The 26,534-nt window shown below is 39.8% G+C and overlaps 1 protein-coding gene across 1 annotated transcript; it reads left to right on the forward strand.

The window, feature by feature from the left end:
• Positions 1-484: 484 nt before the first annotated feature.
• On the forward strand, positions 485-26,129 carry inpp5d (inositol polyphosphate-5-phosphatase D). Its single transcript, XM_079574866.1, has 27 exons — positions 485-796; positions 1,176-1,239; positions 2,840-2,975; positions 3,559-3,676; positions 4,441-4,581; positions 4,663-4,753; positions 9,994-10,071; positions 10,148-10,225; positions 10,297-10,420; positions 10,853-10,959; positions 11,043-11,145; positions 13,165-13,361; positions 15,215-15,332; positions 15,408-15,504; positions 15,607-15,745; positions 15,839-15,947; positions 16,057-16,145; positions 17,761-17,842; positions 17,913-18,002; positions 18,086-18,196; positions 18,274-18,353; positions 19,335-19,422; positions 22,076-22,222; positions 22,365-22,422; positions 22,498-22,647; positions 25,287-25,745; positions 25,914-26,129. The coding sequence occupies exons 1-26, from the start codon at positions 657-659 to the stop codon at positions 25,711-25,713; spliced, it is 3,162 nt and encodes a 1,053-aa protein (XP_079430992.1). The 5' UTR covers positions 485-656; the 3' UTR covers positions 25,714-25,745; positions 25,914-26,129.
• The last annotated feature ends 405 nt before the right edge of the window (positions 26,130-26,534 follow it).

Here is a 26,534-nt window from a genome sequence, read left to right on the forward strand (position 1 = left end):
CTCCGCTCTCCTTTTGCGTCACGTGACCAAAGTTGTGGTTTGAGGGCTGCCTTATTTCTCCTCCCTTTGGTTCTTTTTTTTTGCATAGCTTCCTGTCCATCACATGAACAAGCCATAGTACAGTTGCGTTTCCTTGTTTCCATCTTAAAACATTACCAAACAATGTGGCCATACCGCGTGAGCTCATAGTGAAGATGAAAGTTCGTGAATGACCAGTAATTGCAGATGTGAATTTATTAAGCTGCATTGTACTGTGTGTCTTACTTCCTCTTTTTCTTGAGGCTTTTTAAGGACACACTGTTGAGTTCTAATCAGTATATCATCGACAACTAATGTGGCAGATCGATTTATAAAGCCAGCAATGTTGGTTTATATTTAAGTATTGAATCAAAAGTCTGGGGAGAGCATAAGATAAACCACTCGATGCATATAGAGGGAATAGGGACGTCCTCTCTCAACTTCATGAAATGAGGAAGTCAAGCTGCGAGCCACTAGCTACTTCCTTTTGCAGGTTTCTGATACATGGGCCGAGCTAGACACTTAAATATGAACATTGCTAAATAGAACGGGGGCTGTTTTACATTTGGGACCGGCGTTTTGAGCTTGATGGTGGAGTTGTAAGTGCGCTTGCAGCAGTTTCTAGGAGGAGGGTCAAGATGCCAACTCACCAGCCCTGGTACCATGGCATGATAACACGGTCCCGGGCTGAAGACCTGCTATCCAGAGAGCCTCGAGATGGCAGCTTCCTTATACGGGACAGCGAGTCGATACAGGGAGCATATGCCCTCTGCGTCCTGTAAGTAGAAAGTACTTATTGACTTAGAAATATCAGGTTTAACATGAAATGACTCCTATTTATTGCTTAAAAACCACTGATTTAACTTGCATATTCATCATAGCTGAAATTGAGTGTGTTTTAGAATATCATGGAAAAAAAACTACATTTATAATATTAAACAATGGGGGAAAGCACAGTAAAAAGTGTGCAACTGGTTACACATATGTAGCACAATGCAAGCTTAGTTCCCCTTTATTTGAATAGAGAGAAACAACCAAGCAACACCTTTCTGTCTATGCAACTACCGCTATGCCCTTTAAACCTTTCTTTTTTTTTAATACTAAAGTTTTTTGATGTTGCTTTACAATTAAATTCATGTCTATGCTACTATTCGCAGATACCAGAACTGTGTGTACACTTATAGGATTCTGCCCAGTGAGGACAAAAAGCTTTCTGTGCAGGTACAGTGCAGTTTGTGTGTGGCATTTGCATAGTGTGCTATTTATCAAACATCCTCTCGTAAAGCTCTGGTCTCATTTGGTTACAGCCTTGAAATATCTAATGGAAACTGTTAGTATGTTTATCTCATGCCAAAGTACATCTGCAAGGGAAAGATTGCTGAGAAGATAAGAAGAATATGTAATGAGTTGGTTAAGTCCTTGTTGTAGCTGCCAAAGGGACTCCACCGAATGTTAACATTACTGATGACACTATTAAAGTCCAAACTCATTCTTAACCTTCGTAACATATTTGTGGCTTCCCAATTCTTCACACTTTATATTCACTTTCACATGAATGCCAGAAAACTAGCCCGCAAGTTCATGAAATTGATACAAATTCTTTATAATTAGATGCACAGTGGGGGGGGTTTTCTGCCACCAATGTCTAGGTTTATAATACTAAAACAAGGACAAACATTTTTTTTTTGTTCCACTACTCAAAAAAAAAAAAATCAGGTATAGATAGTGCCTTTAAACAAAGGTCACAAAAACAACACTTACAATGTTATAGTTAGTGGGTAAATATAGGGGAGTTGGGGCTATTTGTCACACTTCACCGAGCTCACCAACAGAAAACCCCACAAGAGTCAGACCTGCATTAAATGAAAGCTTGAACCCTTGACTTGAAGGAGACCCCGCTCTCTTTTCTCTGTCATGTTGCGATAAATAGTTATTAACCGTCAAACACGATAAAATCGACTGTGACAACGTGCCCCATGTGCGAGGCAAGTTGTCACAATGCGTGGGGTTATTTGTCACTATTGTTCGTAATCTCTAACTGATTTTTTTTTTTCACTTAAATGACCCAAGCATACGGCCTCTATAAAAGCTAATGTCAAAATAAAGTGATTATAAAAACATATTAGACTGAAAAGAATAAAATGTCCCACCATGCTATACCCCATGTGACAAATGACCCCTCAGTTTTTGTGACAAATACTGTAACTGTGTGTCCACTTTATGAACAATGTAAGCTAGCTAACAAACGGCTTTAGCATGTTAGCTCTAAAACGGCTCAAATCAATGCTAGCATCTGCGTGCTTTTGTTTACGGCGCTAACAAAAGGAAAGCTCTCATTACAAAAATAGCCCAAACATTAAAGTTTGGGAAAAGGCATAAAAAACATTCAAATGTGCCCTGTCCTCATGTCTTCAGTCCAAATGAGAAAATTATTATTGGAAGACATCAGGAATAGCAATACACATATTATATATCAGTACCAGCGTACAGCGTCCTCTAGTGTGACTATAAAAAGCAACTTGACAAATTAACCTGGCGTGACAAATAGCCCCGGTCTCCCCTATCAGTGGCCATCATTGGTTAATACATTGGCTGGTCCTGGTTGAAGTGAGCACACTGCTCCTGGCCGCCCTGAGGGACTGGTGTAACGGCGGGTCAAATCAGAGGACTATTTTCCCTATTGGGACAATAAAGTCTGCACGCAAATAAACACAATGCAAACACTTTTTTTTGACTGCTGAACAATGGGGGAACACGTTGAACCCGCTTATGCCTATGTGCTTTAACTTGCGTACAGTACATAACGGCTTACCCTCCACAGGCCTCAGAGGGGGTCCCGATTCGGTTCTTCTCTGGGTTACTGGAGCTGGTGGATGCCTACTACAGCCCCAACATGGGCCTGCAGACGCGGCTCCAGTATCCCGTTCAGCGTGAGGAGGAGACAGATGAAGATGGAGGTAAGTACTGCCTGTACAAGGTCAGCAAACAGGAGAGGAGTGTACGTACCTGTAAATAAAATAATGTTATATTTATTATTTCATTTCGGGTTGTCTACTTTGTGTATGTTATTGGAGCTTTTACAGTGGAAATGCGTGAGTAACGGTTCAGCTACAGCTACAGCTACATAACTGTGTCTACAGAGGCCGATATAGGTGATGTGTCAAACCACTGACCATACTAAGGTTAAACATAGCTCCAGTTTATAAGTCTCATTGACTCTCGGCCATATACAATTAGAATCGTTAAAAAGTGCATCCATTTCCTTTTATTTTTAAACCATGAAACTAATATATGATACTCATTAAATGCAAAGTGAGATATGTAGCCTTTGATTATTATGGCTCAGCTTGTACAAACCCCAAATTAAAAATCAAATATTTTGAAAAGGTAAGCCGTAGTGTTTTGATGCCTGTAAACTTTGGCTTCTCGAACCTGTGTTGCTTTAAAATTCATATTGAGCGACTTCACATTCTGGATATGTAATAGGCTACAGACACAGGACAAATACGTGTTTCCATCTCTCTCTCTCTTTCTCTGCAGACTCCAGCCTCCCTCCTCAACTCCCGCCGCGAAACTTCTCGACCAGCGACACAGAACAAGCCCTGAAGTCTCTGTCTGACACTTACCTGGCCCGACTGCAGCACATGGACCTGACTATGTAAGCAAAAAATAGCCTCATCAAACTTCAGCTACTACTGGGTTTATGTTAACTTTCGACTGTTGCATATTTTCGCTTTAATCCGTTTTTCTTTCATTTTGGTTTTGTTTTCAGCTCGACTTACACCAAGGGAAGTTAGTTAACATCTAATTTCAGAAAGGTCTTCCTGACTGACTTAACTATGATAAAGTGATTTGATCGGGTCGCATTGGTTTTCTATGTTAGTGCACATGTTTGTTTGCCTACAAATTTTTACGCAGTGACTCGATGGCTATTGTTAAGGGTACACCCTGCCTCATGACAGTATAGTTGGAGTAAAGCATTTGAAAACTGTGTGTTATCAATAGAGATCTCATATTTCAGTAACTTTCTTATATATCTGCTACAGGAAACCCACAGACACAAAGCAGAACATTCGTGCATGTTTAAAATATTTGAATATTCAGTTTGCATATTTCCTTTGCACTGTTTTGAGCCTATAGACCTATTTTCATGATGGAACAATGACTTTATGAGCTTCTATTTGTATGTGCTATTTATGTGTGCCTCATACTCACCGCATTCTCTCTGGTTAAAACAGGGCAAACAACAAAAGGATCTCATTCATACTTCTCAGCTACATTTTCATCATAAATATATAGAATATATATAGACTTTTCTCTTCTACCTGTATCATTTTCAAAGTATATCCTCTTCTCTTACTATGTTTTCTTTTATTAAATCCATACATTTCTCACCTTGTGCCTACATTTCTAATTCTTCAGATTAACAGAGGAGCATCAGCTGGCCCTCCAAGAGTACTTCCGGACCTCGATCTGTTTGGACGTTGAACAAGTTCAAAATGGCAACCCCAACCTCCCTGGGCTGAAGAAGTTAACCATGATCCTCTGCAAAACCCTCAACAAGTACCAGCCCTCCATACATTATCAAAGTATTATGTATTTAACAACACACACCACAGTGTTTATCCTCTCTGTTTTGTGCAGTGAGATCACCCGCGTGCTGCCCTCTCTGGAGATGGTGAATAGAGTCCTGGACCAAAAGCTCTCTCCGGGGATCGGGCACCTGTCCAGACAAGTGAGTGACACTCAGAAAACTATACAGCATCACCACATCTAAAGAACAGGCATCCCTTATTGATTGACTGCGGAATACATTCCGCAGTCAACCATTGGTTTTCATGTTCTTTATTATTAATCTATGTTTTTCCCGTTTTTCTGCAGCTTTCACAGCTTTCACTGTTTCAGCAATTTCAGCAAGTTATACATTTAAACGTTCAGCATGTTGGAGAGAATTGTGCTATTACTTTTGGGAATTCAGCGATTTCCGTTTTTTCCGCAATCGGGCCGGAATTCGGCCGATTTTTCCCATTACTTATAATGGGGCTTCCTCAAATTCAAAGATTCTGCAGTTTTTTCCGCAGTTTCAGCGATTTCTGCAGTTTGTGCTTGTTCAGCTTCCGCAGCTTGTCAGTTTTCAGAAAAATTCCGCCTTCTGCAGTTTTCTAGTTTTTTTCTACGGGATCGGGAATTCTGCCATTGATTTGTATGGGGAATTCTGCCATTGATTTGTATGGGGAATTCTGCCCCATTCATTTTAATAGGCCCATTCATTTTAATGGGACTTTAGGTCTTTCAGCCATTTCTGCAGTTCAAATACTTCTGCAGTTCAAATACTTCTGCAGTTTCAAATACTTCTGCAGTTTCAAATACTTCTGCAGTTTCAAATACTTTTGCAGTTTCAAATACTTCTGCAGTTTCAAATACTTCTGCAGTTCAAATACTTCTGCAGTTTCAAATACTTCTGCAGTTCAAATACTTCTGCAGTTTCAAATACTTCTGCAGTTCACATACTTCTGCAGTTTCAAATACTTCTGCAGTTTCAAATACTTCTGCAGTTCAAATACTTCTGCAGTTTCAAATACTTCTGCAGTTTCAAATACCTCTGCAGTTTCAAATACTTTTGCAGTTTCAAATACTTCTGCAGTTCACATACTTCTGCAGTTTCAAATACTTCTGCAGTTTCAAATACTTCTGCAGTTCAAATACTTCTGCAGTTTCAAATACTTTTGCAGTTTCAAATACTTCTGCAGTTCAAATACTTCTGCAGTTTCAAATACTTCTGCAGTTCAAATACTTCTGCAGTTTCAAATACTTTTGCAGTTTCAAATACTTCTGCAGTTCAAATACTTCTGCAGTTTCAAATACTTCTGCAGTTCAAATACTTCTGCAGTTTCAAATACTTCTGCAGTTTCAAATACTTCTGCAGTTCAAATACTTCTGCAGTTTCAAATACTTCTGCAGTTCACATACTTCTGCAGTTTCAAATACTTCTGCAGTTTCAAATACTTCTGCAGTTCAAATACTTCTGCAGTTTCAAATACTTCTGCAGTTTCAAATACTTTTGCAGTTTCAAATACTTCTGCAGTTTCAAATACTTCCGCAGTTTCAAATACTTCTGCAGTTTCAAATACTTCCGCAGTTTCAAATACTTTTGCAGTTTCAAATACTTCCGCACTTCTGCAGTTTAAAGGATTGGAACAAAGACCCAGACCAAGACCCAAACCAAGACCCGAACCAAGACCCGAACCAAGACCCGAACCAAGACCCAGACCAAGACTGGAGCCAAAAGCCAGACCCAGACCAAGACCCGAACCAAGACCCGAACCAAGACCAGAACAAAGACTCGAACCAAGACCCAGACCAAGACTGGAGCCAAAAGCCAGACCCAGACCAAGACCCGAACCAAGACCCGAACCAAGACCCGAACCAAGACCCGAACCAAGACCAGAACAAAGACTCGAACCAAGACCCAGACCAAGACTGGAGCCAAAAGCCAGACCCAGACCAAGACCCGAACCAAGACCCGAACCAAGACCCGAACCAAGACCCGAACCAAGACCAGAACAAAGACTCAAACCAAGACCCAGACCAAGACTGGAGCCAAAAGCCAGACCCAGACCAAGACCCGAACCAAGACCCGAACCAAGACCAGAACAAAGACTCGAACCAAGACCCAGACCAAGACCCAGACCAAGACCCGAACAATGACCCAGACTGGAGCCAAAAGCCAGACCCAGACCAAGACCCGAACCAAGACCCAGACCAAGATTCAAACCAAGACCCGGACCAAGACCCGAACCAAAACCCAGACTAAGATCCGAACCAAGACCCGAACCAAGACCAGAACAAAGACTCGAACCAAGACCCAGACCAAGACCCAGACCAAGACCCAGACCAAGACCCGAACCAAGACCAAGACTGGAGCCAAAAGCCAGACCCAGACCAAGACCCGAACCAAAACCCAGACCAAGATTCAAACCAAGACCCAAACCAAGACCCAGACATAGATCCGACCCAAGACCCAGACCAAGACCCGAACCAAGACCCGAACCAAGACCAGAACAAAGACTCGAACCAAGACCCAGACCAAGACCCAGACCAAGACCCGAACCAAGACCAAGACTGGAGCCAAAAGCCAGACCCAGACCAAGACCCGAACCAAAACCCAGACCAAGATTCAAACCAAGACCCAAACCAAGACCCAGACATAGATCCGACCCAAGACCTGGACCAAGACCAAGTCCAGACCAGGTTGCCATAGTTACCAGAATTCAATCCATAACCAGGTAAACCACAGAAGCCAGGCCAAGTCCAGACCAAGTTACCATAGTAACCTGAATTCAATCCATAACCAGGTAAACCACAGAAGCCAGGCCAAGTCCAGACCAAGTTACCATAGTAACCTGAATTAAAACCATAACCAGGTAAACCACAGAAGTAATGCCAAGTCCAGACCAGGTTGCCATAGATACCGGAATTAAAACCATAACCAGGAAATCCATTGAAACCAGGGCAAGTCCAGACCAGGTTACCATAGTTACCGGAATTAAAACCATAACCAGGAAAACCACAGAAGCCAGGGCAAGTCCAGACCAGGTTGCCATAGTTACCAGAATTAAAACCATAACCAGGTAAACCACAGAAGCCAGGCCAAGTCCAGACCAAGTTACCATAGTAACCTGAATTAAAACCATAACCAGGAAATCCATTGAAACCAGGGCAAGTCCAGACCAAGTTACCATAGTAACCTGAATTCAATCCATAACCAGGTAAACCACAGAAGTAAGGCCAAGTCCAGACCAGTTTGCCATAGTTAGCGGAATTAAAACCATAACCAGGAAATCCATTGAAACCAGGGCAAGTCCAGACCAGGTTGCCATAGTTACCGGAATTAAAACCATAACCAGGAAATCCATTGAAACCAGGCCAAGTCCAGACCAAGTTACCATAGTTACCGGAAAAAAAACCACAACCAGGTAAACTGCAGAAACCAGGCCAAGTCCGGACTAAACAACCAGTTACCGGAATTAAAAACACACCCAGGTAAACCACAGAAACCAGGCCAAGTCCAGACCAGGTTGCCATAGTAACCAGAACCAAAATCAGATCCAGGCAAACCACAGAAACGGGCCAAGTCTAGACCAGGTTGCCCTATTTACCAGAACCAGATAATTTCAGCGGTGTGGGGAATTTCAACAGGTTCAAGGACAATTTAAATTTCAGGCGTTTCAAGGATTTCAACTGTTTCAAGAATTTAACCAGTTCAAATGATTTCTAGAGTTTCAAGGATTTCAGGAATTTCAAGGATTTAAGGAGTATCAAGGTGTCAGAAATTCCAATGATTTTAGAACTTTTAGGACAAATGTTTCTGGTGTTTCAAGGTTTCAGGAGTTTGAAGGGGTTTGAAGGATTTTAAGAGTTTCAACGTTTCGGGTGTTTCAAGGTTTCAGGACTTTCAACAATTTTAACAGTTTCACGGTTTCGGGTGTTTCAAGGTTTCAGGAGTTTTCAAGGATTTTTCACCTAACTTTTGCAGCAACACTATTCCGCAGTCAATCGCAATTGCGCAGCAATTGCAAAAATTTCTAGTTTTGATACAATATTTCTTTTACATTTCTGACATTGAATTTGGTGTATTTTTGAAAACAGTATATTTTAGTTCAAATACAGCACCCAAACTAACATCATTAAACCAATGTTTTAATAATAATAATAATAATAATCTCTTTATATAGCGCTTTTCAAGACACTCAAAGCGGTTCACAGCAGGACCCCCCGCACACACACACACACACGCACACAAACAACTAACAGGTTAATGTTAGGACCATCAGGGCCGCTTTAACCTACCCATAGGCCCCTGAGCTAACCATGAAATATAGGCTCCCCAACCCTACATAAGGCCACTTCAATTCCGATAGGCCCTTTGCATTAGTTCGGCTCTCATGAATGATTAAAAATGCTATTTAAATGCCCAAATACTACATTTTAATGCCACAAATGCAGATTTTTATTTACACATAATTCATTCCTTAAAGAGGGGGTATTTTGCTTTTTTCAATCACATAGCACCAGTCTATAGCACACTACAATGATGACCAAACCTTCTGTTGGTCTGTAAATGCAGAGTAGAATAACTGCCTTGTATAAAAATGCTCTCTCAAAATGGCTGTAGTGAATGTCTTGAAATAGGCCTCTGTCTCTTTAAGAACCTCTGACCCTTTCCGACACGCCCCCTCCACACGCTGTCTGTGGCATCAGTGGGGAGGGGGTTCTGCTGAGGAGCAGTGGTTGGTTACTCGGCTGGTGACGAAAGCTCGGAGGCGTCTCCAGGAGGTGGGGGCGTTCCTAGGAGGACTCAGGCAAACCTATCCCTAAAATGGCTGCCATCAGAGTTTTTACAGATTACTCAAAAATACGTGAATGTGCCAAGGCAACACTTCAGGCATGTTTTTAATGAGGGAATGACATAATAACATGATGTAAAGCTTGAGAAAGTCGATTTTGCATAATACCCCCCCTTTAAGATTTGCAAACACATCACATCAAACAGTGGAAAGAGAATTGTTGTTTTCAATTCCAAAACTGCAACTGAAAAGGGTGTGTGTGAATCAATCAATATAAGTAATGTTTAGCACGTAAAAAAGAACTTCGTAGTAATATAATTTCTGTGGTTACTACTTTATACCGTATATTCCCCCTGTGATTATAAAACAATCGCAATTTTAAAAGTAAAAGTAAAATATGGTGTAATTTTTCAATATTTTTCAACAAGTTGACAGTGAAATTGTGAAAAACTATAGTGAGTTAGGTGTGACATGACAGTTGAACGAGCTGCTCTCCCGCTTCCTTTTTTATATAGTTTTGGTTCATGCAAATCTACAGATGCTGCAGCTTGTTTAAAAAAAGACATTGCTGATTTTGCCCATGACATTTTATTCTGAATATTTGGTTCAAATCTCTATTGCATTCCAGATTTCTGTAGACTGTCTCCAGTCCACATCATTTCGTTTGGATCATCTGACCAAACTGCTCTACTCCATTGAAGACAAGGTAAGAACTATTCGAGAACAAAATCTTCTTCGTCTACATAGCAACCGACGATGTCACAATGTGCCGCTGTTTTTAGGCCAAAGGTGTTGTGTTCGAGTCTGCTGGTTTTGAAGGAGGCCATAGAAAATCCCTCATTCCTGCAGTGATATTTGAGGTAACCGAATACTCTATGGAATATAAGCACATTTAGCATAGTATAATAGAACAAGATTTGTTTCACTAAAGGTGAAGCAGGAATCCCTGGGCATACCCACAAAGATGTTCCTCAAAGTGGACGTAGAGAGTGGAAAGTTGTTCCAAAAAAAATCCAAAGATGGTCCAGAAGATAAATACTGTGTTCACAATAAAAGTAAGCATTCATTTTTATTTGCAATGATAATAACAAAAGCCTATGATAGATTGTCACCCTTTCCATTAAGTCTATAGTATGTTATTTTGTTGACCAATGTTGAAGTCTTTTTATCTATCTCCACTCAAGGTTCTATCAAATGTCTATGTAGTAATTTAGTCCATGTCCAGTGATTGGGGCAGCTTTATGAAAACGTTTATAGCATGAAAGGGTGTTGTCTGAACCACTATAGTAAGTTTCCCACCTGCTGCGTGAGTTGCCATGGGATGACGGATTTGTGTGGAAGATATTTGCCGCTTGAATGCCCAATGGGTACAAAACAAGTCTATACATTTTTGTTAAAGAAGATTACATTACAGACACTTCAACTCCTTACCAACCCTAAACCTTCTTAAGTAAATGTTTAATACTGCATGTTTTGTTTTCCCTCAGTTTTACAGTTGGTCAAATCGCAGAAGATGCCGGCCAAGATCAGCATCAACATGGAGACGGAGAAAGAGAAAGTTGTGCGGAAAGAGTTTGTGTTTGAAGACACAAAGGTAGTTCCCATTTAAAAGACCATTTTTATTTTCAATTTCATATATTTACAGCATGAAGTGATTTGTTTTGTTTATTTTTTTAGAAAAGGGAAGGCTTTTGTCAGCTGCTACAACTCATGAAGAATAAGCACACAGAGAAACCTGAACCTGACATGATCACAGTGTTTGTCGGCACCTGGAACATGGGTTAGATCCATCTTGACATTACTTTTGCTTATTGTCCATACAGTAACTTGTCATTTAAAGCCACACCGCATAACATTTCACCCCAATGAATAGAACGTTCCTGGGAGAGGGATGTCTCCAGCTCGTCTCCATGGAGATGTTGACCAAAGGCAGCCAAATATAGATCAGACGGCATCTCGTCATAGAAGGGGGCGTGGGGGGAAATAGAATCTTTAGAGAAACCCAATTTTCCACTGTTTTAGCCATTTTCTGGTGGAATATGAACTTATTTATCACATATACATAAAGTCAAGTGTAAATCGGGCCCATATGGATATTTTCTCACAACAGATTGTTTAGTAGAAGTGAAAAAACGGCTGTTGTAGCTAGCGCTAGCTAACCGTTAGCATTAGCCCGATGCAAACATGAAGCATCAAATTAGCATTCTCCATTATTTATGTATTTATGGGCCACAGAACCACTTTGCTCCTCCCCATGTCTTTGTATCTTTATTTAGTAGAAAATTATATTCATATTTCAGCATTTGTTAAAGGAATAGGCCACCGTTTTTACATACTGAGATATGTTCTTACCTTAGCTTTGACGAGTTCTTTAGGACCTGTCTGGTCTTCACCCGTGCCTTCAATCACGTAAACACAGCGCAGACGGCGTTAGCATTTAGCCTCTCCCCCTCTCCACTATAGCTCCAAAACAGGTCAAGATAGAAGCTACCAAGCTCTTCCACGTTTTCCCTATTTAAATATGGTTACGTGAAGTGTTACACTACAAAGTATAATTACACAAAATTAAACAATGTGGATTTTCTAAGCGGATAAAAGGGGGACTATATTGTAAGGCGTAATAATACCAGGAGTAGTTTGGCATCCGCACAGTAAAGTGAAGATTACTGCGCAGTAAAGTGAAGATTACTGCGCGGATTTCGAACTACTCCTGGTATTATTACGCCTTACAATATAGTTCCCCCTTTTATCCGCTTAGAAAATCCACATTGTTTAATTTTGTGTAGTTATACTTTGTAGTGGAACACTTCACGTAACCATATATAAATAGGGAAAACGTGGAAGAGCTTGGTAGCTTCTATCTTGACCTGTTTTGGAGCTATACTGGAGAGCAGGAGAGGCTAAATGCTAACGCCGTCTGCGCTGTGTTTACGTGATTGAAGGCACGGGTGAAGACCAGACAGGTCCTAAAGAACTCGTCAAAGCTAAGGTAAGAACATATCTCAGTATGTAAAAACGGTGGCCTATTCCTTTAAAGTAGTTTTGGAATAATTAGAAAAAGTTGAGATGTTTCTCCAAATTGTTTCCCCCCTTAACTGTTTTCAAACATGACCATATATGGCTGATTCCAGAGATGCCGTCTGTATCTATGAGATTAAAATAGCTTAGACCCTCATCCAAATCCATTCTTTGATCACCCACTGCAAAAAAGCACTTTCTGTGTCGAGCTGATCATTAGTTTTGTATTGTTTACAACAGTGTAATCAAAAATGTTACACAGTGTGTCTTTAAAATACACTGATTGGGCAACACTTTATGACCATGTGCCTTTTCTCACTAAATTCAACATTTTCTTCCCTTACTTTTGATAAATACTGACTACTGACGAACAGAAACATCTCACAAGATCTGCAGTTTCAAACCCAGTCGTATAGCCACCACAATCCTTACTCTTTACCTTCTTCCCTTGCTTCACATCCTAATGTACAAGCATGGCAGCCTTAAAGGGGCCAGGATGAGGCACTAATTCAGTTCATAATGTTGAGTTGAGTCCTTGGGCAAGACACCTGGCCCCACCCTTCCCTCCAACATCTGTGTACACTGGTGATTGAATGAGTGAATAAGTGAATGAAGTAGAAAAGCACTAGCCTGTATGAAAGTCACTGTTTACATCAGTGTTATAACGTTGCCTCTTTGGTGCATTTCACTGAGCGTTTCAATCTAAATCCATGTTTCACTTTGAACGGCTTCACTGTAATATACTTTTTCCTCTGCGACTGAATTTGCATTATCTCTGTAGGAAATGCTGCGCCTCCGCTCAACATCAGCTCGTGGTTCCAGTGCAAAGGGCAGGGCAAGACCAGGGACGACACGGCGGAGCACATCCCACATGACATCTACGTGATCGGGACGCAGGAGGACCCGCTGGGGGACAGGGAGTGGGGCGAGACGGTGAAGAGCACCCTGAGGAACATCACTAACATCAGCTTCAAACAGGTGAGGGGAATCTGCCACTATTTCACAATCGCAACAATCCACTCATTTGCTTCAATAAAGCCATAAAGAAGTTTTTCAAAGAGTTTCTTCTGTGCTGGCCTCCCTCCATTGGCTCCCTGTCAGCTATAGGATTGACTTTATGATTTTGATGCTTGTGTTTAAATGCCTTAATGCCCCCTGAGTATCTCTCTGAGCGAGGAAATAGGGTGTTTAGTGTGGCAGCTCCCAAACTCTGGAACAATCTCCCCCAAAACATCAGAGTGGCTCCAACTCTAGAAACGTTTAAACCCGCCCTTAAAACACATCTGTTTGCATTGGCATTTAATTCAAGCTGAGCTGCATTTTGATCATGTGTGTTTTTTACTCACTTTTTAAAAAATATTGTTTATACATTGTGTGTTTTTGCCTTGCATGTGAAGTACTTTTGGCACCCAGTGTTGTTGTAAATGTGCTATACAAATTAAGTTGACATGGACATTGACACTGACATACCTTATACCTCAACTTGTCAATTCTTCTGTCAATTGTTCAATTCTTGTTATTTATTTATTTTATTCTAAAGTTAAAGGAGCTGTAGGAGCTAAAAATATATATATTTGGGGAAAGCTAACTGCTTTAATTTATTATTATTATTATTATTATTATTATTATTATTATTATTATTATTATTATTATTATTATTATTATTATTATTATTATTTAAAGAGGGGGTATTATGTTTTTTTCAATCACATAGCACCAGTCTATATCACACTACAATGATGATAAAACCTTCTGTTGGTCTGTAAATGCAGTAAATTAGAATAACTGCTTTGTATAAAATTGCTCTCTCAAAATGGCTGTAGCGAATGTCTTGAAATAGGCCTCTGTCTCTTTAAGAACCTCTGACCCTTTCCGACACGCCCCCTCCACACGCTGTCTGTGGCATCAGTGGGGAGGGGGTTCTGCTGAGGAGCAGTGGTTGGTTACTCGGCTGGTGACGAAAGCTCGGAGGCGTTTCCAGGAGGTGGGGGCGTTCCTAGGAGGACTCAGGCAAACCTATCCCTAAGATGGCCGCCATCAGAGTTTTTACAGATTACTCAAAAATACGTGAATGTGCCAAGGCAACACTTTTTAATGAGGGAATGACATAATAACATGATGGAAAGCTTGAAAAAAGTCGATTTTGCATAATACCCCCCTTTAATGTTATCAAATCTGTTTTTTGCCAGTATCTTTTGGTAGTGGGGTACTTTGCATGGGGCATCTTCCACAGGCCTCAAGTGTCTTTGCAGCGCCCCTATAGAAACACAGACTTTCACAAGTTTCTCCCTCATTTCACTCACTTCATTTGGTCGTGGCTGAAAACAGGGGCTTAAGAAAAGGACGTAGACTATTGAGAATGTCTGGGCGTGAGTTTCACTTTGTTTTGAGAGAACATAGAGCTGAGATATTGACAAAAATACGTTGCAAGGATACGGTAAATAGTGCTCGCGTCTGACACATGGTTTATTTTTAGATCATACAAAACTGTCGGCTTTTTGACCTCATTGGTCCGCGATTATGAGGCCGACTGATAAAAAGTAAAGAGCGATCTAAAGCACAAGGTGCAGAGATCATTGTTCTGTGCAGGAGATGCCCTCTGCCCGCTGCTGCAGATGGGCGGGGCATTGACAACACGATGAACTAACCAGGGGCATGTTCATTTCGGATTTTATTGATTAATAAGGCTAATAAGGGCAAAACCACTGGGAAGGACCACGGCAGAGCTTTGGATAAATAAATAGGCTATAATACAAATAAATAAAAGGTATGGAGGGGAAAGGGCGCTTCCTATATAGTGACAAATAAATGAAACACCATTTGTCGTGCAGGTGGCCATTCAGACGCTGTGGAGCATCCGCATCGTGATTTTGGCAAAACCCGAACATGAAAACAGGATTTCCCACATCTTCTCCGACAGTGTGAAGACGGGCATCGCTAATACGCTCGGTCAGCATAATCATTTCCCAGTTTCATAAATTATACAGCAAGATCGTTTTCCAGATTTAAAATGTTGTTCTATAGGAAACAAAGGAGCCGTGGGTGTTTCCTTTATGTTCAACGGGACAAAGTTTGGTTTTGTTAACAGCCACTTGACCTCCGGAAGTGAGAAGAAACTCAGGTAAACCAAACAAGTATTTATACTCCTTATACTGTATATAAACCTATCTTGTATGTGCAATATATTTTCTGTATTTTCATGACCCTTGACCTGATTTTGCAGGCGTAATCAGAACTACATCTCCATTCTGCGGTTTCTAAACCTGGGAGACAAGAAGCTGACTCCATTCGACATCACAAACCAGTTCACTCACCTGTTCTGGCTCGGAGACCTCAACTACAGGGTGGAAATGCAGTCCAGTGTAAGCCAAAAACACGTGGCACAACTTTAATCAAGCATATAATAATAGATTAAATTGGAATACTAAAGAAAAACGTGCTGTCATTGTGCGCAGGAAGCCGAGTACATGGTGACAAAGATCAAGCAGCAGCAGTATCACGAGCTGCTGAGCAAAGACCAGCTCAACATGGAGAGGAGCGAGGAGAAGGTGTTTCTGCATTTCGGTGAGAGACGTCTGCAACATTACACTCTTGTAAAACGTACAAACTTAGATTTACTGTAAGCTCATTCAGTGTGAGTATTTCTAAACCTTTAGTGGTGTTGTTTTCCCAGACGAAGAGGAAATCACATTTGCACCGACATATCGCTTTGAAAGATATACACGAGAGAAGTACGCCTACACAAAGGCCAAAGCCACCGGCGTGAGTTCATCTGTTCATTTTACACTCTTCATGGACAATTTCTATATACTGTTTTTAAGTTAAAGGGATATTTCAGGATTTTTGACATAGGGCCTCATTTCCTAGTTCAGAGTGAACATCCAGAATGTTGTTGATTTCTGGAGATTTTCTTTTTTTTTAAGTCATGCAGTCCATATATTTGAAGAGTTTAGTCAATCAATCTTTATTTATATAGCGCTTTTCATACATTTCATGTAACACAAAGTGCCTTTACAGATTTAAAAACATTTTCTCACGCCCACCTCTTCCCACAAATACAGACACATTGTCGCATTCACACTCTCCCCACCCACCGCCCCAGAGACACAACACACAAGCACACCGCACACACTCAAGGTAAAACAATGGACGCAATAGTGGTGCTAGGCTAGTGCTAGGCTAGTGCATGTTTATGGTAACTAGTAGCCTGCATTAAAAACAATCTGACCCAAGCACAGTGCACCTGAGGCAAATCACTTATAACATCAGACTACCCATATAAATGTCTGTGTTGACTGAACCATTTTTTGAATACAACCATTTTGCATTTAAAAGAACAGAAAAGAAGCAGCATCAGCTTTCTGGTTGTAAGCTACGCAGCGGCGGAGTGATCTGCTATAGGTTTCCGGATCTACAGTAGTTTGTTTACCTGCAGCCAGCATTACTACACGTGGAGCTTTCTACAAATCTGATATGGCAACGTTTGGAGGACGACCCCATGATTTTGAAAAAGTTTTGAATGTAGGCTACTAGTCTTGCACCACTAAACTCTTCAAATATAAGAATATAAAAAAATCAACAACACTCTGGATAACTAGGAAATGAGGCCCTATGTCTAAAATCCTGAAATATCCCTTTAAAGTGCATTATGACACATTATAGATACATGTTTTGCAACAACATGGGTATATTTAAGATTTTGCTAAAAATTTAACCCAGTTTGACATTTTTTGTGATGGTTATAATTTCACTATATATATATATATATATATATATATATATAGTGAATATATATATATATATATATATATATATAGTGAATATATATATATATATATATATATGCAAACAGGTTTGCCTCTCTACTGTTATGTCCCTAACCCAACATAACATTGCATGTTATGTTCCCATTGACATAACATGCAACCATGTTCAGTCAATGAGTCAAACTGATGAGAACTTTACCTCCATCTATGTCACTTCTTGTCAGTAAACTTAAAAATTCAAATAAACATAACATTTCTTCATTGATTTGCTCCTTCACTGAAATAAAATGATAATTGTTACTTGCAACTGATGTTATCCATCTAATTAAGTAATATTTAAGTATAAGTACTAAACCTGTCATATGCACTTCAGGTTTACTCACATCATTGTATATTTTGTCAAAATTTTAGTCCAGAATTAACTTTAGCATTGAGATTGTTTTACTTGTTTAAGTTTTATTAGATTCATCAATGCACATTCTCACAACAATGACAATAAGGCTGAAATTAGGTTTACACATTGCCAAAGCTAAATTGGGTCTAATCAATGGACAAACACGGCTAACGTTGAATATGCATGATGAGAAATCTCGCTTCATCTGTTTCTTCAGACAAAGTATAATTTGCCCTCTTGGTGTGATCGAGTGTTACGGAAGTCCTATCCTTTGGCTCATGTCATCTGCCACGCGTATGGTAAGTGGAATGCCTCCCCATTTCATTAAAACGTTTATTCACTGAACATAAATCGCCTTTTATCATGCAGGGTGCACAAATGACATTGTGACCAGTGACCACTCTCCAGTCTTTGCCTCATATGAAGTAGGAGTGGCCTCGCAGTTTGTGTCCAAGCAAGGTACATTTGTCCGAAGAGATAAATTGCTGCTTGTCAAATGAGTGGGTCACAAATAATGATTCATGAGGTTTTGGATCTTTCAGACCCGGAGTGTGCGCCTCAAGGCGGTATCCAGATCATGAACTGCATGGCCAGTCTGCTGACGAAATCACAGACGCGCTTCTTCATCGAGTATCATTCCAGCTGCTTAGAGAGTACGTGTTTTGGAACAGTGTTAAAAAGTCAGATGTTAAAAATGTAAACCGTAAAATCTTTTCTCAATCTCAAACAGAACCAGTTAAAACCGCACAAGGAGAAAATACTCAGCACACAGATGGATACATAAAAGTGTGGTTTGAGAATCAAGTACAGGTAGGTTTAAAGTGCAAATTACAGGTTTTAATGCTTTTGAAAATAGGACTTACTTAGATGGATAACATCATTTGCAACAAAGTTCATCAGTTGCGTAATTATCGTTTTATTTCAGTGAAGCAGCATTTTTATTGAAGAAATTTTGATTTTTTTTTTTTTTTATTGGAATTTTTAAGCCGTTGACAGGACGTTACATAGATAGAGGTAAAGTTCAATAGCAGTTTGATTCACTAATTTCCCATTGACTTAACATGGTTGGCACGGCAACAGTTTAAAATAGTTTGCCTTCCTATGTCACTTCCTGTCAGTGTCCAATAAGGAACAGACACTAAAAACATCACAAATTTGGTCAAACTATAGAAAGCTGGGTACAATCTTTAGCAAAATCTTAAATATAATCGTGTTAACTATGTTTTAGCAAAAATGGTGTCTAATGTGTCATATGCACTTTAAAGAGACTAGATGCAAGTTGGCCATTTTATACTCACTACTGCCACCTCAGGTCATGTGTGTAATTGCACCTTCTATATTAAGCTTGTGAATGACGTTGGACCCGAAGTAACAACTTTTTGAGTGACAGTGCAGGATTTTAAAGACAGTTCTGGTGAACAGGTCTGGGCTCATTCTAGACATTAGGACATTGCTGGAACTTGTAGGGGGAGGAAAATACATAATTTTAACATTTTTAAACTGTATAGTCCCTTTAAGTATTCTTTATGGGAAAGATAGGGAAAAAAACCCCTTTAAATGCAACAAGGACTAGAACTGAGCAAGGTTTGATAAAGTATATCCAGGAGTTTACCTGGAGTACCTAGGAAATGCACACAAATATGTACATGCAAACTCCAAAAAGAAAGCCCTCCCACAATGCACTTAACAAATAATCACAAACTAACATTGGCAAATGGATTTTACAGCAGGGATTGTATTGTTTACATAATTGCATTTGTAAATACTTGGAGATGTTTGGTTTTTTTCCAGCTCACTCCTATTATCTCGGACCCTGAGTATCTCCTGGACCAGCACATCCTGATCTGTATCAAGTCCACGGATTGTGACGAATCTTATGGTCAGTATCCTCTCAACATGCATCTAAAACATTCACATTATGGCACCATGGGGCGAGGTGAATGGAGAACAAACTGAAATCAATTTAGCGATTGATATCCCCTTGAAACTATTGGTGCAGATCGCTGGCATACACGAAAAAAGATATTGCTTGGTTTCAATCATGTATATTCTTATATGGAAAAAAAGCATATTTCATGGATGCGCAGGTTGACATTATTACTACTTTATTGTTATTATTATTATTATTATTATTATTATTATTATTATTATTATTATTATTATTGATAGAATTTTGGACGTTTTGTTGAATTTCTGAAAAAGGTAGTTCACAGCAAGAAGGTGATGGTTTGAGTTTCGTTGTGGAGTTTGCATGTTCTCCCTGTGTCTGTATAGATTTCCCCCAGGCACTAAAAACATGTATAATAGGCCAGTGTGAAAGATGTCAGTGTGTGTGAAAGGCTATCGGTGACTTGTGTGAAAAGCGTTGCACAAATAAGCTTCCATTCCATAAACAAATCCTTCTAAAATAAATACTTTTGCCCCTTTGAAATACTCTACTGAGCTAACCCAAGGCTGCTTGGTGACTAACTCCCAAACAAGTATATGACCAAAGAATTTGGTTAAGACATGGAGTAAGATTAGATCGGGGATCTTCAACCAGTAGCTCTGGAGCTGCCGGTAGCTCTCCAGCCTATTTTTAGTAACTCGACAAAGGCTTTCTACATTTCTACATGCATTTTAGATATATTTCCTTTTTGTTCCGAACATTATGAAGAGAATCTGGCTAGGGGTGGGACGATAATGAAATTTGGAGTCACGATTATCTTGGCCAAAATAATTGCGATTAATAATATTATGACGATATTTGCCTGTTTAAAAAATCACTGAAACTGCAGAAATGATGGGGATTGGGCAATTATTAAATGATCCTCTTCATTGTCATATTGAGTGAGACTATTTAAAGGCACACTGTGTAACATTTTGGACTATACTATTGCCATCAATACAAAACATGCAGCTAATGAGCAGCTCGACACAGAAAATGCTATTTCTGCAAGAATGGATTTGGATGAGGAAGTAACCGACTGAAATCTTGAATAGATACAGACGGCATCTCTGGAATCACCCATATATGGTCATGTTTGAAGACAGTTAAGGGGGAAAACAAACTAAACTTTGTTTAATTATTCAAAAACTACTTTAACAAATGCTGAATTACGAATATAGTTTTCTACTAAATAAAGATACAAAGACATGGAGAGGAGAAAAGTGGTTCAACAGCCCATAAATGCATAAATAACGGAGAATGCTAACCTGATGCTACATGTTAGCATCGGGCTAATGCTAACGTTAGCTAGCGCTAGCTACAACTGCCATTTTTTCACTTCTACTGAACAATCTGCTGTGAGAAAATATCCATATGGGCCCGATTTACACTTGACTTTATTTATGTGATAAATAACTTCATCTTCCACCAGAAAATGGCTAAAAAGAGTGAAAAATTGTGTTTCTCTAAAGATTCTATTTTCCCCCTCAGCGAAGCCACGCCCCCTTCTATGACAAGATGCCGTCTGTATCTATTGCTGGGTTGCAGGTTCTAGAATGTGATGATGTCATCGGGCCCAGCGGGGGGCAGGAGCCAGTTTTTCCTATTAACAGCATTACACTTTCACAAGTCGTAGCTCAAAAGAAAATGTATGAATTAGAAAAATGATCATTAATATCAATCACTGGGTCCATGATCTCTCTGTACAAGACCAAAAATTTCCTCAAAAACAAAATAATTTTTCCTCCATACAATAGCATTGGCCTTTAGAACGCTGTGATGTCACCTGCAACCCAGCAATACTGCTGACTTTAGTCACATCTCCATGGAAACGTACCCACTCCCAGTAAAGTTACCAGCACTGGTTGTCTGATAAATGTGGCGATCGATTAGTTGCCTCATTTTTTATCGTGATTAACTATATATCCTTAAATCTGGTCCAATTAGGCAAATACAGCAAAGGACAGAGACCGTGTAAAAAAGGTTGAAGACCCCTGGATTACAGTGTTAATTTCGTCGACTAAAATATTTAGTCTTAATTTTAGTCAAAGTGTTATTTTTGACGACTAAAATTGGACTAAAACTAAATTAAAAGTTTTTCATGAGACTAAAACTATGACTAAAATGTCCAGATATTTTAGTCGACTAAAATAAGACTAAATAAAAATGAAAAGGAGAGACTAAAATCATCCAAACTTCTATTGAGCGTCTGAAAGAGCCACATATCATGTAAATTCACTGCCAAAGGATCAGCTCTGAGCTTTGTTCATGTGGAGCAGCTCCATGAAGCAGAGGTACAAGATTAAATATGATTATAATGAATATTATCAATGAAAAGTCGACTAAATTCGTCTTAAATTTAGTCGACTAAATTTTCTTGCAATTTTAGTCGACTAAAACTAGACTAAAATTGAAGATATTTTTTTGACTAAAACTAGACTAAAATCGAATTACATTTTCGTCAAAAGACTAAGATTGAAACTAAATTAAAATATGTTGTCAAAATTAACAATGCTGGATTAGATCATCCTACTAACTAACTTACTAACTAATACTGACTGTTGATCAGAGTTATCGAGTCATTGTTGCTTTGTTGTGTTGAAAGGCGAGGGCTGTGTGGCGCTCAGAGCTGCACAGTTCTGTTACACCGAGTTCCACATCACTCTCACTCACAACGGAGAGAAGACCGGGACCTTGAACGGAGGCATCCAGCTGCACACCACCGAGTGCAAACCGACTGAGAAATTATACGGTAAGAACAAAGAAGGGCCGGGAAGTATGTTAAAAAAAAAAGAAAAATCACACAAATACAAAGAACAGACAAAGAAATTTAGCACAGCCTTCCCATTTTTTATAATATTAGTAACACATCACTGAATCTGTTGTGTCTATAGATTTCATTAAAGTTGAGAGGGATGATCCTGCAGCCTCCAAAGCCAAAAGCGGGGACAAGTAAGACAGACGTTGTTTCATTACCTTTCCTCACCTCTCAACTGTGATTTCATTAAATGTGTTCTACTTTTCCAGGCTGACTCTTGCCCAGGCACTTGACATCTCTAATCCGAGTTACATGGGAGTGTCCTATAAAACGGGGCAAATGAAGGATAAGGGCTGGAGCTACAGCATGCAGCCGAAACCTGCTCCTGGCTCGCGCAGCCCCACCGTCAAACATCCAGGGTACGACATAAAGCTACACCGTTTACAATAATCAGAGCCGTGGAAAGACATTTTAGTTAGGGGGTGCTGAGGAAAAAAATGTACCCCAAAAACGCTTTTTCTGTGCTTCTCCTATTTATCAACCTCTTAACTCCCGCCTGGACTGAGAGGATCTTTTTCCTCACATCATCAGATTTTTTTTTCCATCATTTTTTTTGTTGGGTATTCAACTCATTTTTGTAACTTTTTTGTCATTTTTTTTTGTCATTCTTTGTCATATTTTTGTAATTTTTTCGTTTTTTATCACATTTTTGTCATTTTTTTGTCACATTTTAGTCATTTTTTTGTCAAATTTTTATCACATTTTTGTCAAATTTTTATCATATTTTTGTCACATTTTATATTATTTTTGTAACATTTTGTCACATTTTTGTCATTTTTTCGTCAATTTGTTGTCACTTTTTTGTCACCTTTTTGTCAATGTTTTCTCACTTTTTTGTCACATTTCCATCATTGTTTTCGTCTCAGTTTTGTTGCTATTTTCACAGCTTTTTTCCAGAAGCATTTGGAGTAGTTCACAAACTATCCACCAGGGGGTGCTGCAGCGCCCTCAGCACCCTGGGTTCCCACGGCCTTGACAATAATCATAGCAATTAGCTACCTCTATAGTCACAGCTGTCCTTGGACTCCCTAACACACACACACAGTTGCCAAACTGTGCCAACGACCTCCCTGACCACGGGCAATACTCTCTCACATGCCACATTCACACAGAGAAAGCTTCAAGTGGCTGAAGTACCTTGCTCAGGGCAGTGGTCAGAGTATGTTTGAGCCGTTAGCCTTGCTTTAAATTTCTGTTGCTTTCTCTGTAGGCTTTGTAAAGTCAATCAGTTTGAATCAGTTTTAATATTTTTACTGTGTAGATGATGCTACTGTTTAATGTGAATGTGACTTACATTGTGTTTATTAGCTTTGAGGAGAAGCATTAGGTTTTCTCAAGTCAGAAGTCCAAGTCATATCATTAGGGCCGATATTTGGTGACTTCCCGTTTTCTGCACTGGAAAGGGCTCAGAGAGCGGAGAGATTTCGCGGTGAAAATCGGTCACCAGCTTTTCACCTAAGTGTTTTATGTGGTAGACTTATGTGTATAATTTCGGAACCACGAGAGATGGAGACTTTTTTGTTTGGGAATCTACTGATTTTTTCAAGCTCCCTCTGAAGTACCTATAGCAGGGGTCACCAACCTTATTTCACCTGAGGGCTACTTTAAGAGCATTAAGTTGTTAGAGGGCTACCAGTTAAAAACAAATCCTAAAGACTTAAACGTACACTGTTAACTTATAAGATATTGACCCCATATTATATTAAAATAGCTTTATTTTAAACTCATACTGAGTCACAAGAACCGAAATAACTGTAATTTTAAGAATTTTAAGAAGTGTTTTACACTTTAGAAAAAGTCCCAAGGGCTACTGGACATGCCCCAAAGGGCCCCTGGGTGCCACGTTGGTGACCCCTGACCTATAGAGTTCGGGAAAGTCTACAGTTACCATGGAGATCGGCCATCTTTGCAGCTGTTAGCATACATTTCCATTGACTAACATTAGCTAAAAACAGTTTAGAAAGTGGAGAAAATAACCGTGGAACAGCTCCGCTAGCTGCTGAGTTACTGCTGGTAAATACATCTAACTCACTGTGGTGTCCAAGTGTTTTAATGTGAACAATAACTCCAGTATTTTAACTTCTAAAATCTCCATTAGTTTACAATTGCTGCTAATCCCATAATGTTTAGCGATATGACATCACATTCCCGAACTCTATTAAACATGAAAATACAGTGCCCCCTGCTGTCACAGTTCAACACATGACACGATTAGAAGCTTCATACACAGGATTATAAACCAGTGTTTCCTAACCAGGGGTGCGGGGACCTCTAGGGGTACTCGAGAATATAGCAGGGGGTACTTCAGATTTCAGATTTTTTTAAAAAGGAGAAGCTGAACATTATTTTGATAAGAAAAGCTTTATTGTGCAGTCAAATGTGTAGTTTTGGGAGAATTTTAGGTTTCTTTTGAACCTTATAAATATAAATAGCGCTTTTAGGTTATTGCTTTCAAAATAAACTGCAACACCATTGAGGTAGCGGGTACACGGGCTACCACTGAAAGGTCCAGGGGGTCCACAAGACAAAAGAGGTTGGGAACCACTGTTATAGACGACACATAAAAATCAGAAAAACCCACACCGGTCGACCTCTATGAATTAAACCTTTACTATAATAATAAATGTTTAACTATAGACTATTTGAAAGATAGCAAACAAACAAATATCAAATCAAATTACTTAAAATATCGGCCTATATATCGGCTATCGGCCATGCCAACCTCCTTCATATCAGTATCGAACCCCAAAAATCCATATCGGTTGGGCCCTTGTCATATCCAATTTTACAGGTATTCGAGTCCAAGTAAAGTCACAAGTCTTAGTCCATTTAGTCAAGGCCCACGTCGACAAATTATTGCCTCAAGTCTGACTCACATTCAAGTAATAACACCTCTGGATCATTGCATTTATTCATTTTTAAAAGCTACAAACTTCTGCACACACAAATATACTCTATCAGGCTCTTTCGTGAGTAGAAACGTTGTCTTTTGTTTCAGTGAGAATGGGAAGAACGGGAAGAGGTCCGAGATGTTCGACAACCCGCTGTATGGAGCTATGTCAGGAGGAGGAGGGGCCCCTCACTCTCGCTCCAAAGACACACAGAGGGACCTTCTCTCGCCGCCGGACCCGTTTTTATGCGTCAAAACACCCGACACGGATCCAGATCGACCCCCGGTGCCCACTCCGCGCAGTCGCTCCAACACCTGCTCAGAGACCAGCCCTCAGAGCACAGCTGGTGGTGTCACAAACCCAGCGAAGCCCAAAAGACCAGTGGTGCCTTCGCGCTCTGATAGCAATACGGCCACCGCGAATAAGCCACGTTTACCAATAAAAGCCAGACAGGACCCCCCGCCGCCACAACAACAACCCAGAGTGATTGACTACAGATGTGGCGCCAAGCTGCCAGGGAAACAGAAACCATAAGCTCGGAAAAAACCCGCATCACGATGATAAGGGTAAATTGAATTTAAGTGCAGTCAATTTGCCAGCATGATAGAAAGACCTATTATCAGACTGGTTTTAAAAGTGGACCATTCTATCAGTATTTTTGCATGAATGACACTGCAGGTGTATGTTGCTGTAATACACTTACATTTTCTTACCAAATCTTTGTTCTTCTTTAGTGCATCCTGAGATTTCCGTGACGAGCTGTCCACCGGAAGTCCAAGCTCCTTTCTGTCCTGAAAAAGACGAAGTCATGTTACTGTATATCAAATCCTGCATTTTTGTAAATCAGTTTCTTCTACAAGATGACAAACAGCAGCAATAGAGTGGAGTTAGTTCCTGTTACATTTTTTTTTTTCATTTCACACTATTTTAATAAAACTCATAAATAATCACCGCACAGTATTAATTGCACAGACATGGATTGTTTTGTATAAAATGTATCAGCAAATAAATTAAAATATATTTAATTACATTATGATTACTTATTTTAACACTACAATAACCTCTCTCTCTCGACTATATAGCAGGGGCGGATCTAGAGGGGTGGCACGGGGCAGGTAAAGGTCTTGCCACCCCAGCTGCCACCCCATTGATTTCAGTCAGGTTTGGTCCTTGTCTGGAAATGTCTAAATTCTAGTCTAGTCATCAACCTGGTACTTTTTAATGCATTTTTTCAAGGAGCTGCAATCCAGATCTTCAAAGCCTGATTCATTTAATAGTTTTTTTGGTCTGTATAACCAATGTGATGTCTCACATCTGCTCTCGAAGATTACAGAGGCTCACTCTCAGTTAGTACT

This window comes from Gobius niger (assembly GCF_951799975.1).
Source record: "Gobius niger genome assembly, chromosome: 17".
In the NCBI taxonomy this organism is placed as follows: Eukaryota; Metazoa; Chordata; class Actinopteri; order Gobiiformes; family Gobiidae; genus Gobius; species Gobius niger.

Bases quoted from the DNA above. Each gene is read 5' to 3' on its own strand.
- inpp5d (XM_079574866.1), top strand. From the start codon at position 657: ATGCCAACTCACCAGCCCTGGTACCATGGCATGATAACACGGTCCCGG. The intron at 1,240-2,839 runs GTACAGTGCAGT...TACCCTCCACAG, and splicing joins ACAAAAAGCTTTCTGTGCAG to GCCTCAGAGGGGGTCCCGAT. The intron at 10,226-10,296 runs GTAACCGAATAC...GTTTCACTAAAG, and splicing joins TTCCTGCAGTGATATTTGAG to GTGAAGCAGGAATCCCTGGG.